This window comes from Pantherophis guttatus, chromosome 2, assembly GCF_059756535.1.
Source record: "Pantherophis guttatus breed Tessera chromosome 2, ASM5975653v1, whole genome shotgun sequence".
Classification (NCBI taxonomy): domain Eukaryota; kingdom Metazoa; phylum Chordata; class Lepidosauria; order Squamata; family Colubridae; genus Pantherophis; species Pantherophis guttatus.
Genome location: NC_142064.1, coordinates 23,879,975 through 23,897,239, shown reverse-complemented (window position 1 = coordinate 23,897,239; position 17,265 = coordinate 23,879,975). Strand labels below are relative to the sequence as shown.

The following is a 17,265-nucleotide window of genomic DNA, read 5'->3' as shown; positions in this document are numbered from 1 at the left end:
ACTCCCTTAGTGAGTAAAATCTCTTGGCAGGCAGTTCATGGTTCGCTGCCAAGACTGTTATCTTAAAGGAATTCCTGACTGTTTGATTCATGAACTCCTGGCTGTCTGTTTGTGTGTGTGCGTGCGTGTGTGCGACGGGGACAGAACAGTCTCCCCCTTCAGGGTCTTTTTGTGTGGGGCAGAGGGGGGCAGAAATTCTGACTTGGGGTCTGCTTCAGCCTCCTGGTGCAGGGCTTTGGGCAAAGGCTGGAGAGAAGTGCCGCTGGTGGTGAAGAGCCGGAGGGCCTTGTTCCAGTGGGACTGCATCATGGCCTGGAACTGGCTGACCATCTCAGCCCGCTGAGCCTCCAGGCACCGGTACCTGGCCTTGCACTCCGGCAGGTGTTCCCTCTGCTTGGAAAGCCTATGCTCGTAGTCCTCAGTGAGGTGGTTCTGCTGAGCCTCCTTTTCAGCCAGATCCATTTTGAACTGAGCCAGCTGTTTTGCCAACTCTTTCTCAAGGTGGCTGCTTAGCTCCAACAACTGCTATCTGTTGGGGCCCTAAGAAGCCCAGGCAGGGAGGGAGGGGTGAGTAGAGGTTGGCAAGGCGCCCCTTGATGTGAGTGACATCGAGTTGGCCATGCCCACCCAGTCACATGCCCACCTAGCCACATCCACCCAGCCGGTCATTAGGCAGATCATATTAGTGGTCCGCGGGATTTAAAATTATGAATTTAGTGGTCCCTGAGGTCCGAAAGGCTGGGGACCCCTGGTCTACAGTATTCTCCTGTGCAAGGGTAACCACAGAGTATGGTCAGAAAAAGTTGAGCTGGTGGCCAGGATGATGTGTTTAAAGCTCCAACAATTTTTTGTGTGTGTGTTATGTATTTATATATCTGCAACACACATAAAAACAGATGTTTGATCTGTTTGTAGCTATCTGTTTGTTTATACTGATGACACCCTGCAGATACCTGGCTTCTACGATAGAAAAGAAGCAGCAATAGATGTAACAGGTCAGTAAACTCTGTGTGTACATATCTGTGGTTGAATCTTGGTGACTGCCTGGACAAATTCCTGCAGTTTTCTTGGCGAGATTTTATCAGTGGTTTGCCATTGTCTGTTTTTTAGGACTGAGAGAGTGTGTGACCGGCTTAACATCACCAACTGGCTTTGTGCCTAAGGCAAAACTCCTGGTTTCTAGCCCAGTATTTCAATCACTAGATCAAACTGGGTTTTATAAGCTATTGCTTCACTCTAATTCCTTCCTCTGCTCTTTACATTGATTTGTGTTGTTGTTGTTAGTTGCGAAGTCGTGTCCGACCTGTCACGACCCAATGGACAACATTCCTCCAGGCCTTCCTGTCCTCTACCATCCTCTGGAGTCCATTTAAGCTCACACCTCCTGCTACAGTGACTCCATCCAGCCACCTCGTTCTCTGCCATCCCGTTCTTCTTTTGCCCTCAATCTTTTGCAGCATTAGGCTCTTCTCCAGCGAGTCCTTCCTTCTCATTAGGTGGCCAAAGTATTTGAGTTTCATCATAATAACCCTTAATTTTCCCTCTGAGGGCTTAATGGGAACTGTGAAAACTTTTTTGAGAAAATCCGAAGGGACAAAAAAAATCACTCTAGGATGTGTGTGTGTGTGTGTGTGTGTGTGTGTGTGTGTGTGTGTGTGAATAACCCCCTGGACTCTTTATCAGAGACAGATCCATATTTATAGTCTCTTAAATTTTGGAAGTAAGGAAAAATCTCTTACCATCACAATTCTCCCACAACTGGCAGGATTCACAACTTCTCTCAGATAGGGTACGTGCTCTGCAGTTTTCTTCACTCGCTAAATGGTATTGCCTACCCCTACATTCGAGGGCATGCAACTTGCAAATGGTTAGCCACATGCTCCTCTGAGTTTTGGGGTCAGTAGCGCACACATCCAGGGAAGAGCTGGAAAGGAAAAAAAAATTAACTCCAGAAAATCACCCACAATGCTCTTCTGACTTTTAACAGCAGGAACACACTGTCTGAATCTTCCAGGTCTGCATGACATCCTTGAAAACTTGGGATGCAATCTCCAAGCTCTGCTGCCAAATTGTAATTCTTAATATGTCGGAAGAGGAGAGTATTATACAAATCGAGTTTAATAGCTCAAACTGCCCAAAGAGCTGCTGATTCAGTTCTACAGAGGAATTATGGAGTCTGTCATCTGCACCTCCATAACTGTCTGGTTTGGCTCTGCAACCAAACAAGACAGACACAGACTTCAACAGATAATTAGAACTGCAGAAAAAACAATTGCTACCAACCTGCCTTCCATTGAGGACCTGTATACTGCACGAGTCAAAAAGAGGGCTGTGAAAATATCTACAGACCCCTCCCATCCTGGACATAAATTGTTTCAACTTCTAGCCTCAAAATGACGCTATAGAGCACTAAACACCAGGATAACTACACACAAGGACAGCTTTTTGCCAAATGCCATCACTCTGCTAAACAACTAATTCCCACAATACTGTCAAATAATTTACTAAGACTGTGTTACTATTCTTCTTCTTCTCTTCCTTACTAGTATCTATCTCTTCCCACTTATTACTATAACCATGTTGCTTGAATCTTTCAATTTATATTGTTTTTATTTGTTTCCTAGTACGATTTGATACCTTGACTATCACTAAGTATCGTTTTCTTCTTGATGAATGTATTTTATTCTCCTTATGTACACTGAGAGCATATAAACCAAAGACAAATTCCTTGTGTGTCCAATCACTCTTGGCCAATAAAGAATTCTATTCTAATATCAATAAGCTGCATACATTCATTAACTAGTATGATATCTTCAATCTCCATATATTTTCCAACCTTGTGGTGGAATTCAAGGGCAAGTCTTAGTGTAGCCTGGGGCTGAAACTGTCAACAGTCTAAGGACAGGATTGCCTTCCAGGATACATACTGGATCCAGATGATGACAGTGGGTGAAGCTCTACTTTTCCCAAACCCCCGTTTCTCCTTAAGCTCTTCACATTCATTGTTTTGATAGGAGAGGAAGGGTAATAGCAATAATTTCCTTAAATCAAGCTTGTCTCATCTTGTGTCAAAAATGCAGGAACTAGAAGGGGAAATTTATTAATTTAAATTTAAAAATATCAAAAACTTTTTAAAAAACCATTACTTTATATAGTTCTAATCTAGCACAATGCCAGGCTATGTTAATGGCAGGGATATGCCAGCAAGTCATTCTGTGTGCATATTGGTCCCTGTAAAAAATGGATAGTTGTTTGAATAGTGCCACATTCACAGTAAATATCCTTGTCCTCAGGGAAAAACCATGGGGGTCTTTAATTCTAGCCAAACCAGTGTGTAGTCTCTTTAAACATCTCCAAACCATCCACTCCTCCTCTGAACCTCTAGGCAACTCCTCAAACGGTTCTATCCAACTATGATATTATTATAATATTATAATAAACTATTATAGGGGGAGAGCCTTCTCTGTGGGGGCACCTACTATCTGGAACGAGCTCCCCCCAGAGATACGGAGGATCCCGGATCTACGCACCTTCCGCCGCGCTCTCAAGACCTTTTTATTTCATCAGGCTGGTCTGGCCTAACCTCTCCCATTCTCTTTTTAATGTAAATTTTAATGTAAATTTTTAATTTGTTCTTAACCTGGGGTTTTAAATTTGTCTTGGGCTAAATTGATTTAATTCAATTTTACTTCTGCTCTTAAATTTTTGTATTCTATGTGTTTTATCTTGTGCCTGTTCACCGCCCTGAGTTCTTCGGGAGTAGGGCGGTATATAAATCAAATAAAATGAAATGAAATGAAAATATATAATATAATTATATTATATAATTATATTATATAATTATATAATATTATATAATATATTATTATAATTTATAATAAACTAGAGGACTCTTCTTGTGAAATACTTCATAATATTATTATAATATGAAGTATTTCACAAGAAGAGTCCTCCACTCCTCTCCTCACAACAGAATCCCTTATGCCACCAGGCTTGAAATTTTGGGCTTAGACTTAGAACTATGCCGCCTTCAGTCTAACCTAAGCATAGTACATAAAATTATCTGCTACAACATCCTACCTGTCAATGACTACTTCAGCTTCAATCACAATAATACACAAGCACACAATAGATACAAACTTCAAGTAAACCGCAAACCCCCATAACTTTAGCTTTAGACTGTCTACTGTTGACCTCACCCCATTCCTAAGAGGTCTGTAAGGGGCGTGCATAAGCACACCAACTTGCCTACCATCTCTTTCCTACTGTCCTCATTTATTCATATCCATTTCCTGAATTCTTAATTATATTTATATTTATATCTGTTATCTTATACATGTTTGACATATAAATAGATAGATAGATCTTCCTTTTTTTGTAAACGAAGCAAGGATTGTTTCTCCAAAGCTTTTTAATTCATCCAGGACTCACACAGAAATTTAGAAATTTAATTTAACAGAAATGGCAAATCTGTTAAATCTACTCACCCGCATTCGTTTGGCAATTTACACACACACCGAGTCTCGAAAACTCTCTCCCAGGGTTGGCACTGAATCACTGTTGGATGTGTAACTGGAGGGGCAACTGAAATGAAAGAAGAAGCTTAGCAACACTTGAAGAACATGGGAAGCCAAAGAAAACTCCCCAAGCACAGCCTCAGGAGTTTCTCTGGGAGGGGATTCATGGACCAATTTTGAATAAGGGATATGATACTTTAATGACAAAATTAGGGTTTACCTTTTAGAACTGGTGCAGGTTTATGGCTATTGACAGTTCAACTAAATAATGACTGTGCTTATGATCACTTCATTAAATGTTCTCTATATAGAATTGTTTAATAGCTACTGCAGTAATAGGAAGGTTTAAACCAGGGGTAACTTTAAGACGTGTGGACTTAAATTGCCAGAATTCCCCAAGGCTGGCTGGGGAATTTTGGAAGTTAAAGTCCATATGTCTCAAAGTTGCCATAGTTGGGTACCCCTGGTTTAAACTATTTCTCTTTAATCATGATTAAAACAAAAATCATGCTCCACTTTCCACTGCAATTCGATTTCCATAATGCCTATCCAATTTTAATGTTTGCATTTTAGACTATGCTATCATTTTATATATATAACATATAAAATAGCCCCCCGTTCAGTCTTCTGAAACCCAGCTTCCTATCACTGGATGAAAATGGGGATTAAAACAAAATGTTAGGTTGCAAATTGGCTCATTAGAAGCAATCATTTAATGGAATACAATTATTACGCTCAATCAAAAAAATAGTGGATGCATGTGACCCAGTGGTGAAATGCTCCAAAGTCTGCTACTGGTTTGCTGTGCACGCATGCGCAGTGTATGCCAAACACACACAGCGCGTGCACATGCACAGTGCATGCCAAATGTGCACTTTGCATGCATGCGCACCTCAGGCACTACTCCACAGTGCTGAAAAAGGAAGCTTAAGAAGCCTTATCCAAGGTAAGTAGAACAGCGAGGGAGGAGGAACAGCTGTGCCGTGCAATTTAGAGTCTCTAGAAAGCAAGATTTCTGATTTCGAGAGAATATAAATCGCGCGGCACAGCTGATCATTGAAAACATCGGTTCGCCCGAACTGGTAGCATTTTTTTACTACCGGTTCAGGCGAACCGGTCCGAACTGGTAGCATTTCACCCTGATGTGACCTTAAAGAAAAAGTCATTGATCTAAACTTCATTGATCTCAAAGCATAATTATCAGGAATATAAAGTGTAAATGTTAAAACTGAATTTATCTTATGACAGGCAATGCTTGGATCAGGGCTGGCTTAAGACGTTTTGTAACCAGAGACAAAATGAGGGAGCTCCCTTCATTTCATGTATAACAGTTTGTTGGACCAGCAACTGGATTAAGAATAACTTTTGTGTCTCTACCACCTCTGAAGATAGCAAACTAGCTTAGGAGGCAGAGATGATGATGATGATAGCATCTACCAAACTGATGCTATTTTTTAAGTATTTAGAACTGAAACATACCTTGTTTTCTGCAATGGATTTCAGCAAGGTCAGGAGACCATTTCAGACTAGGTTCACATAGAAGAAGAGATGATCCTACTAGCTGCATGTCATTTGGGCATGACAAGTGAATTTTCTCTCCAATCTGATAGGAAGGCTTCAGTGGATTTCCATTCAGCCCCCCGTCAAACCTTGGTAAAAGACAAGCCGTTTCTAAGAAAAAAGAAAGAGGTAAAGACACAAATATTTTCAATTGCTTTTTTCTATTTTCCCTTTGAAGACAATAGCCTTTACCTTTTTCAGCTGCATCTTGAGACTGAATCAGAAAATAACCGAAGTGATGTGTATGTGTTGTCTAAATTGTGTGCACTGTACATCTCTTTTTCCTGCTTTTTTTCCCTTTAATTTACCCCCCTATTTTCTGCTGCTCCATGTGACTTTTATTCTTTTATAATTTGGGTGATGAAAAATGTCAGGACCCAAGTTAGATCCTGACCTATTTTATTTTATTTTTTATTTTATTTAATTTTTATACTGTCCTACTCCCGAAGGACTCAGGGCGGTGAACAGGCACAGAATAAAACACGTAAAATACAAAAATTAAGAACAAAAGTAAAATCGAATTAAATCAATTTAGCCCAAGACAAATTTAAAACCCCAGGTTAAGAGCAAAATAAAATTTACATTAAAATTTATATTAAAAAAAGAATGGGAAAGGTTAGGCCAGACCAGCCTGGTGAAATAAAAAGGTTTTAAGAGTGCGGCGGAAGGTGCGTAGATCCGGGATCCTCCGTATCTCCGGGGGGAGCTCGTTCCAGATAGTAGGTGCCGCCCCCACAGAGAAGGCTCTCCCCCTGGGGGCCGCCAGCCGACATTGTTTGGCCAACGGCACCCAGAGAGGTCCCTCTCTGTGAGAGCGTACCGGCCGGTGGGAGGCCGTTTGCGGCAGCAGGCGGTCCCGTAAACCTATAAACTGAGGATTAATACTACAGAACTAAAAAATGGCTATATCCTATCCAAGCATATGCAGATACATGTGAAGAGATTCAAATGGTCTTTCATGCACATTGGACTACAATTTCCATTATTCTCTGAATAGTGAATAATAAAATAACAGTTTTCCAATAATAGTGAATAATAAAATAACAGTTTTCCAATAATAGTGAATAATAAAATAACAGTTTTCCAATAGATTTAGAGCAGGAGTGGGGAACCGTGGTCCTTTTATGGTCCATGGCTGGCTCAGGAATTCGGGGAGTTGAAGTCCACATGTCAAAAAAGGACCATGGTTCCCCACCCCTGATTTAGAGATTCCCAGGTTAGGTGCTCCTTCTTCATTCTAGCGCCAACCAGATATGCTGACTTCAGCTTCCAAAATTCCCCACCCAACACATCGATTGCTAAGTATTCTGGAGGATAAAGTCCTCGTGTCTGAAAGGTGCCCACATTGGGGTAAGGATATTGGGCAGAATAAGGACAGAATATTCTTCTTTTGTTTGAATTATATAATATTTGAGTAACCAGATTTTTAAAAAGAGATAAAAAAAGATTTATTGGGAGAAAAAAAAATCCTAGTGCATGATCATGGTGCATGATGAACACAAAACAAAGCTTTTGTGTAATGTGCAATTTAAAGGGAAATCATCTACATCTGCACATAAGAAAAACACAGAAGGATAAATATTATGGCTACATCCTTTGATAAAATAATGCACAATGGTATATATTTGTATAGATATTTTAGTATGTGGAACATTTAGTTTTATAATAAGAAATCTTTAAAATGGTGAAGCGTAAAGAAAAAGGTGACAGTTGTTTTCAGAATTGTTATGATTATATGTAATTATTTATGTGGAGTGAAATAAAATGATAAGCGTGAGGAACAATATGTATTACCCACCTTTTCCCCTTCTTTAGAACAGAGGTAGGAAGAAACTTGTCACAGAGAAGAAGAAAAAAGAATTACTGAGGACAACCACAGAGAGAAAACAGAAGAATGCTAATATGATTTTGGCAGGAAGGGGAAGAAAAAGACTGAAAACAGAAAGGAGAGAATTATTATGAATGTCAATTGTTGGGAATGTCAATGTTTAGACAACTACCGTGTTTTCCCGAAAAGAAGACCCTGTCTTATATTTTTTTGAACCCTGAAATAAGCACTTCGCCTTATTGCCATGCACTCAAAAGCCCGATTGGGTTTATTATCAGGGGATGTCTTATTTTGGAGGAAACAGGGCAGGGGTGGGTTCTACTTACCTTTACTACTGCTTTGCAATGGGGCCATGCGTGCGCTTCTGCGCATGAACAGATCATCATTTATGTGGCCCTCCCGAGCTCCGTTTTCATTGGCAGAGGGTTGCAGGAGGCCGTGGCAGCCAAAAACAGAGCTTGGGAGCCCGTTTTCTCTGGCAGAGCATTTGGGCCACCACAGGTGCCCCTGACAGGAGTAATGTCGAGCTGGCCACACCCACCCTGGCCACGCCTACCCCAGCCCCCCGAGGTCAAACACAACCCTGATGCGGCCCTCAATGAAATCGAGTTTGACACCCTTAATCTAGGCAATTTCCTTTCCTATCAACAACTGACTAGTTGGTGAGAAAATCCAGTGAAGAAACAATACCCCAATGCAGTGTTTCTCACTTGCAATAGTTTGTAAATTGTGTGAATTTCAACTCTGTCTGGGAAATTCTGGGAATTGAAGCTGTGGATGTTGAGAAACACTGTTCTAATGGATGTCAACAAATATTGTTTCTTCCAGCTGATAGGGCTTATTCCTCCCAATACCAATCTTTAGGGAATACTACCAAAGTAGTGATATTGTATCACTTACAGTCGTTCTAAAGTTATCTGTTTGGCCATTATGGGAATAGATATAGGACTAAACAGACTTTTTCTGTTTTAGCAGCAATTCTCTGTTATTCTGATACATACTCTGGCAGCTGATTGCTCCAATAGTCCATTTCAAGCCTTCAGCACAGGTAACAACTGGGTTTCCTACAATTACGTATCCAGTGTTGCAAGCATAATGGATGCTTTTCCCCACAGGGTAGAATGAATCAGCATCCTAGGAAAAACCAACAACCTTGAGAATCACTGAATAGAACAACAAACAAATCTTTATATGCAGAATATTCTTAGGGAATATATCAAACGATGCAACAGTGGTTTTTCTTTGGCTTATGCATTTTTGAAATATCAGTAACTGTTGGAATTGAGTACTTTTTTCTGCAGAGCAATAATAAGACCACAAAAAAACCTTCTAGCAGTAGAACAGTCTCTGGAGCAGAGGTGGGTTTCAGCAGGTTCTGACCAGTTCTGGAGAACCGGTAGTGGAAATTTTGAGTAGTTCGGAGAACCGGTAGTAAAAATTCTGACTGGCCCTGCCCTCCATCTATTCTCTGCCTCCCAAGTCCCAGCTGATCAGGAGGAAATGTGGATTTTGCAGTAACCTTCCCCTGGATTGGGGAGGGAATGGAGATTTTACAGTATCCTTCCCCTGGAGTGGGCTGGAAATGGAGATTTTGCAGTATCCTTCCCCTGCCACGCCCACAAGCCATGCCACACCCACCAAGCCACACCCACAGAACCGGTAGTAAAAATTTTTGAAACCCACCACTGCTCTGGAACTTTGGTGAAAATAGTTAAGAAGTCAAAAACATCTTGCCTATCTTCCAAAAGGAGGGAGAGGAGGAGAAAAAGACAGAAAATACTTCAGTGGGTGTAATGAAGTATGTCAAAGGATTGTGGTCCTTCTGTTCTAGCTGTCTTATCAAAGTGTCCTTCCAAAGGGGTTGAACTGCTACAGTCATGCTACCAGGAAAATCAGAGTGTTGCAATGCCAATGCATCAAAGAACACCACATGTGTTTTTTTTTTAAATAAGTTAATATAAGATAATACTCTTAAGTTACATCTCTGTATCTGCACACAAATTCAGAATCCAAGGAATATTCTTCTATGACTTACTTACTTGAACATATCCATTTTCCAAGGGAGGTGGAGACGGGCAGGAGTCTCTGACAGTTCCAGAAGTATCAAAGCAATGTGGCTCAATTGTTCTATAAAGCAAAACATGATAGACTACATTTTACCATATACCCTTCAAAAAATTTGTCACCTTTCATTTCAAAAAGCTTCATCAATCATCTGTCTGTCTGTCTATCATCTATCTATCTATCATCTATCTATCTATCTATCTATCTATCTATCTATCTATCTATCTATCTATCTATCGAAGAAAGTTAGCACCCACCCCTCTCCTAGAAGAATGAAAAGTTTTAGGAAATATTAAAAAGGCAGAATATTATATTTCCCTGGATGAGAAATTGAGAAATATGCTCTTGGAGACAGAAACTCAGCCCCAGCTCCCTGCCCCCAGCAGATATTTTGGTGCCAGCTTATCTGCAAGACAAAAGACTGGGCCAGCCTATCTACAAAACAAAAGATCTCAGCTCCAGGGTAATGGGATTAAGAGATGACCCTCCAGGACATAATAGATTATATATCAGCAGAGCTCACCACATGGCACAACCAAGCCCTTTCATTAGATCACCCAGCAAGGTTCAATCAAACTTGATTCAGACAAATGTGACTCCACATGGGAGTCTGACTGCAACCTATAGGATACATGCCCTTGCCACAGGAACAGGAAGCTCAAGTTCAAAGCCCAAAAGAGGGTATAAATATCACTCACTCTCCACTCCATCTGGTCAGCTACCCAAGACTTCAAACTGATGTGGTCCGGTTCACCATTAAACCATCTTTCCAAGGAGGCTCCATGTTTCCAGTGTCTTTCTCCCCACTCGGAACTGAACCAGATGGACATTTCTTCCAACACTGACTGACTGACTGACTGACTGACTGACTGACTGACTGATTGTCTATCTGTCTGTCTGTCTGTCTGTCTGTTTATCTATCTATCTATCTATCTATCTATCTATCTATCTATCTATCTATCTATCTATCTATCTATCCTCTATCACATTTCTACACTGCCCAGCTCACTTAAGTGACTCTGAATTGGTTTACAATGAAAAAAACATACTATAATATAAAAGTATAAACAAAAAGAGTTCAAACAAACTTAAAAACAATATTAAAAATGTAGCTATTACAAAGTTGCAGAGGCAGAGGGAGCACACTCATGTCACACCAACCACCGCCAGGGTTGCATATCCCTCTTAGATCTCCCATATCTATTGACAGAACCAGCAGTGGTGGGTTTCAAATATTTTTACTACCGGTTCTGTGAGCGTGGCTTCGTGGGGGTGGCATGGCTTGGTGTGTGTGTGTGTCAGGGGAAAGATACTGCAAAATCCCCATTTCCTCCCGATCAGCTGGGACTCGGGAGGCAGAGAATAGATGGGGATGGGGCCAGTCAGAATTTTTACTACTGGTTCTCCGAACTACTCAAAATTTCCGCTACTGGTTCTCCAGAACTGGTCAGAACCTGCTGAAACCTACCTCTGAGTACCAGGTCTTAACTCTCTTTCTGATGGCCAGAAAAGTGGGGTCCCACCTTACCTCTGGAGGTAAAATGTTCCAGAGTGTGGGGGCAGTGGCAGAGTAGACTCTCACTGAAGACACTATTTCATAAGATTATTCAACATTGAGCATATTCACATTATTATTCTCTACAGAGTATAAATTGTATGGCATTATATATATTGTATGTATGTGTGTATATATTTATATGTGTATACACACACATATATATATCCTCTGCAATTGATAATAATTTGAATAAGTTTGATGCTGAATAGTGTATGTGAGTGTGCATCATTGTCAAAAATACTTTTATATGTTGATCTTAAATTGACCATCAATAGTATTCCTACCGAAAATGTTGCAACTCTTCATCCTCACACTGAGGGTTTTGAAAGCTTTCACCAACGCAAGATCTTCCACCACCCTGTGGGATAGGATTATTGCAACTCCGACTTCTGGATTTCCTTCCGCTAGTACATGGGCTCCAAGAAGACCAGCAGCTCCAGCCTCCATTAATGACTCCTGTAACATGAAAGAAAAGTTGTAATTTAACCCCATGATCAGGGCTGGAACCGCAATATTCAAATATAAGACAGAGCATCCCTGATGGAAGTCCATTAGTTTTCCATTTAAATACCTCCAGAACTCAAGTCTTCATTGTAGGGATTTTTTTTTACAATGAATGCTCCTATTTTCCCCTTCTTCTTTTGAAATGTTTTCATCTTTTATTGAATTTGGACTTTTCTTGACCTGGAACATCTGTCAGTACTTTGTAGCATCTCCAACTAATAATGAAGGAGGAAGCACATTAATCCTGTGAAGGGCCTCCTGTTTTCTTTTGAAAATGTACTGGTGACTCACTCATTTCGTTTTTTGCTAAGCTTCCTCCTTTTGCAATTGGGATTCAATTACCTCTAAATACTTAAGAAATTACTTTTTGATCTTGTGCTACTTTAAGGGAGAAGAGAAAAAGTCTGTTTTTCCTTGTTTACAAACAATATTGTATCCAATGCTTATATATGTGTGTGTTTGTGTATGTATGTATGTATGTATGAGGGATGGTTTCTACTTACCTTTACTACCGGTTCGCAACAGGGCCGAGTGTGCGCAGAAGCATTTTGATGACAGTGGGCGGAGCCTCCCGCCAGTTTTACTACCGGTTCTATAGAACCGGTGCGAACCAGGGGCAACCCACCACTTGTATGTATGTACGCACACACACACACACACACACACACACACACACACACACACACCTCAGGTCCCAAAGCATCACTGTCAAACAATTCTTACTGTAACCGATACATAGCCAAAATCAACCTCAATGAAATGTCCATCAACTGGTATTAAATCCATCCTCTGTAGCAATCAGGAAACACTTTTGTTTCAACTTCTGCTGGGTAAATACACATTTGTTTCAACTTTTCCTTGTAGAATGTGGTTTCAAGATTGCTCATTTTGCTTTTCATAAATACAATAGCAGAATTTGGCACCATATAATAGAGCAGAACAGTGTGATGTTATTACTTCCCATATACTAGATGTTATGATTCTACAAATGCAGACCAAAGGTTGTGTTACACTTTTTAACAGCTGTGCTTGTGATGTTATAACTGCCTCATGTTCAGTTGGTGATCGGTGGATTGGATGTTGCACACTCTAGTGTTTCTCAACCTTAGCCACTTTAAGATGAGTGGACTTCAACTCCCAGAATTCCCTAGCTCTGCTGACTGGGAATTCTGGGAATTGAAGTCCATTCATTTTAAAGTGACTGAAGTTGAGAAACACTGCTCCACACCAAATCCTTCCTTAGCTCTTTCTTACTGAAGGGAAGAGCCTGGAAGCTAATTAACCATAGAACATTTATTGCTTGGCTATTGGTATCTTGGAAACAACATTGAAAGTGTTCCAGTATTTATTTGCTTGTTTCTGTTTTAGATTTCTTCCCATCAGAATCAAAAGTCTTGCATCAGGTTACACATAGCAACAGAGTTCACACCGTCATGCTTAACCAGATCAATTAAATATTTTGGATGTTCATTTAATAAACATGTTGTATAACAGAACAGCCAGTGTGTACCAAAAAGTTAGGAGACAGGACGTACTCATCGCTCTCTTTGTGATTTACCCTATATTGTGCAAGGATTTCTGATGCTCAGAAGGAACTGAGGGGGAAAAAAAGAGAAGACTGGATTTATACCAGAGGTTTCACTCTCAATTTATTTCTCCTTAAATGCTCCTAAATATGAATTGGTTCCTTTGCTGTCTAATATTAGGAATCTTGATCTTTAACTATCAGACCTTGCAGTCCTCATTTAGCAACCAAAATTGGGACCAGCAATTCGGTCATTTAAGCAAAGTGGTTGCTAAGTGAAACTGCAACTGGGTTTATGATTTACTTCAGCTTCTTTTGCTTTACCGGTAGTCCTCAGATTACAGCAGCAGCAGCAATTGGAATTGGAGTTGCTGTCACTAAGGGATGCAATTATAAAGTGCAATGTCAGATGACCACATCAGTCCATGGGGTTGTCGTTGTAACCCCATGATGCTCAAGTAGTTAAGCAGGAAATGGTGGGAGTCCCAAGTATGCAGCAACGGAGGGGGGTGTTACTTTTACATCACCATCATTGCAAATAGTCATTGTATGAGGTAGTTACTACATGAGGACTGTCTGTATATAGATTCATTCTTATAAATGCAATTTATCTAAAACCTCATGAGTTGCTGTAAGTATGTTCCCATAATCACTACTTTGCCTGACATTAGTTACAGTCAGAGAATAGCTCTTTTCCTATGTTTAATGTAATCATACAATTTCTATTTATGTGTTTGTCAAACAGAAATTGCAAATTTGAAAGAACAAAATGGGGGGGAAATGCGACAGGCAGAGGTGGGTTTCAGCAGGTTCTGACCAGTTCTGGAGAACCGGTAGCGGAAATTTTGAATAGTTCGGAGAACCAGTAGTAAAAATTCTGACTGGCCCTGCCCCCATTTATTTTCTGCCTCCCAGGTCCCAGCTGATCGGGAGGAAATGGGGATTTTGCAGTAAACCTTCCCCTGGATTGTGGAGGGAATGGTGATTTTACAGTATCCTTCCCCTGGAGTGGGGTAGGAATGGAGATTTTACAGTATCCTTCCCCTGCCACGCCCACCAAGCCACGCCCACCAAGCCATGCCACTCCCAAGCCACACCCACAGAACCAGTAGTAAAAAATTTTGAAACTTACCACTGGCGACAGGGACAATAGCACACTTATGCACACCCCCTTAGGAACCTCTTAAATATGGGATGAGGTCCACAGAGGTTACATTGGAATTAAAACTGTGAAAATTAGTACCTGAGACCACTGAATCAGGCAAGATATTTGAGACTTTTGACAACTCCGTTGCAAAAATTGAATTTTTTTTTTTTTACAATCAGCTTTTACATTTAAAAAAAAAAATCTTACAATCAACTTTAAAGCACTTTACATTAATTTATGTAGCAGTTCTGTAGAAATATTCCAAATTACAAAAAGGAAGAGCGGAGAAGATTTGAGTGTTACGCATTGTCCGGTCTATATTAAATCCCTGACTTCTGTGAAGGAAGGACTACTTACCCGGCTGATCTTGTACAAGAGTTCCCAGTTCACAAGCTGCTCCAAAGGTATACGGTTTGCAAAAGCACATGCACTGAGTTCCTTCCACAACTGGCTCACCACCGTTCTGACATGGCTTGCACTTGCAGGGATCATTCTCAGTCAAATATTCTTCAATTGCCTTTTTCAGGTACAGTTTTTTGACCGAAGCACATGGTACTTCCTTCACCAACTCATACAGCGGTGCCAGCTAAATAGAAGGCAGACTGTTAAGAATTCCACTCTTCTGCCTGGATATGTCTGATATACATTAACTTGAATTCTAAACTAAGTATACATAGAATAATGAGCACTGTCTGTAACACTTCATATTTGCATTAACATCCAAAGGACTTAAAAGTTATTTATTATTTATTTATTTATTCATTCATTCATTTTTCCTACTTCTTAACTGCCATCTCCCTTAGAGAGGGGCTCTGGGCAGTGTAGGAGTTCTGAGTGCTATATTATATTAATATTTTGTTGTTCAGTCATTAAATTGTGTCCAATACTACACAATCCCATGGACCACAGTATGCGAAGCCCCACCCGTCATCCACTGTCTCCCAGAGTTTGCCCAAACTCATGCCCACAATGACCCTATCTAACTTCTCATCCTCTGCCAAACCCCTTCTCCTTTTGCCAAGACTGACTTGATCTTGGGAATTTGGGGATGATGGAGATATGACAGGGATGGGGAACAGATTAACATGACAATTGCTTGATAGAAAGAAGGATGAAAGGCATAATTGTGTGTTTCCTCTCTTTTTAAAATTTAATAATAATAATAATAATAATAATAATAATAATAATCCTACAAAAAACCACCTTACTCAGAACAGCTTACATCCTCCGACGATACCTTAACAGTTCCTAGGTCCTTGGTTAGGACTCGAGCTGTTGAGCTATTAACCAGCCTCATAGGCTGTGAATCTCACTAAAGATTAAAATAATAATAATAATAATAATAATAATAATAATAATAATAATAATAATAATAATAACAGCTTTATTTTGGCAGCTCAAGAACAAGCCCTAGCCACAAACTGAATGAAGGCAAAAATTCAACATGTTACCACCAACAGCAAATGCCGCCTCTGCAATGAGAAAGAGGAGACAGTTGACCACCTGATCAGTGGGTGCAGCAAAATTTCACAAACTGACTACCTACAACGCCATGACCGTGTTGCTAAAATCATTCACTGGAAATTGTGCCAGAAGTTTGGATTTGAGTACAGCAAAAACCATTGGGAACATCAGGTTGAGAAAGTTTTAGAGAATGAGAAACTCAAGATCTTGTGGGACTTTAGGATTCAGACTGACAGGCACTTGGTCCACAACACACCTGACATAACAATAGTTGAAAAGAAAAAAGTATGGTTCATTGACATTGCAATACCTGGTGATGCACGAATTGAAGATAAGCAGCAAGAAAAAATCACAAAGTACCGGGACTTACAAATTGAAGTTGAGCAACTGTGGAAAAAGAAATTGTGTGTTGTCCCGATTGTAATTGGAGCCCTCGGACCAATACCCAAAGGGCTACCCCGCTATTTAGAAATTCTAAATTTGCCGGACTTGAACATTTTGACTCTACAAAAAACCACCTTACTCGGAACAGCTTACATCCTCCGACGATACCTTAACAGTTCCTAGGTCCTTGATTAGGACTCGAGCTGCTGAGCTATTAACCAGCCTCAAAGGCTGTGAATCTCACTAAAGATTAACCAATAAATAATAATAATAATAATAATAATAATAATAATAATAATAATAATAATAATAATAGTAAACAATTGTCAATAAGAAAGACAAAAAAGTTTGGATAGTGGCAGTGCCTGGAGACAGCAGAAGAGAAGAGAAAGAACTGGAGAAGACAACAAAATACAAAAACCTACAAATAGAAATAGAACAACTGTGGCAAAGGCAAGCAACGGTGGTACCAATACTAATAGGTGCCTTGGGTGCAATCCCAAAACAACTGGACCACCACTTGAACACCCTTGGCATTGACAAATTCGCCATCAGTCAATTGCAGGAGGTGGATTTACTGGGAACAGCTTCCAACCTGCGACAATATTTCTAACACCATCAAACATCCAGATCTGCTTATCCCAGGTCCTTGGTAAGGATTCAATAGGTAGACAAAAATGCTAAACCCAGTCTGAACATCTGGCTGCCTGTGTG

General features: G+C 40.3%; 1 protein-coding gene across 1 annotated transcript in view; it reads right to left on the bottom strand.

The window, feature by feature from the left end:
• C7 (complement C7) overlaps positions 1-17,265 on the bottom strand; it is a 45,436-nt gene that overhangs the window by 1,994 nt on the left and 26,177 nt on the right. Inside the window, exons 11-17 of the mRNA XM_034440802.3 lie at positions 15,061-15,289; positions 11,812-11,983; positions 9,945-10,032; positions 8,907-9,039; positions 5,997-6,188; positions 4,488-4,584; positions 1,740-1,924 (exon numbers count right to left, since the gene is read on the bottom strand). Coding sequence (XP_034296693.2) covers positions 1,740-1,924; positions 4,488-4,584; positions 5,997-6,188; positions 8,907-9,039; positions 9,945-10,032; positions 11,812-11,983; positions 15,061-15,289 — 1,096 coding nt within the window. The remainder of the gene's footprint in view (positions 1-1,739; positions 1,925-4,487; positions 4,585-5,996; positions 6,189-8,906; positions 9,040-9,944; positions 10,033-11,811; positions 11,984-15,060; positions 15,290-17,265) is intronic.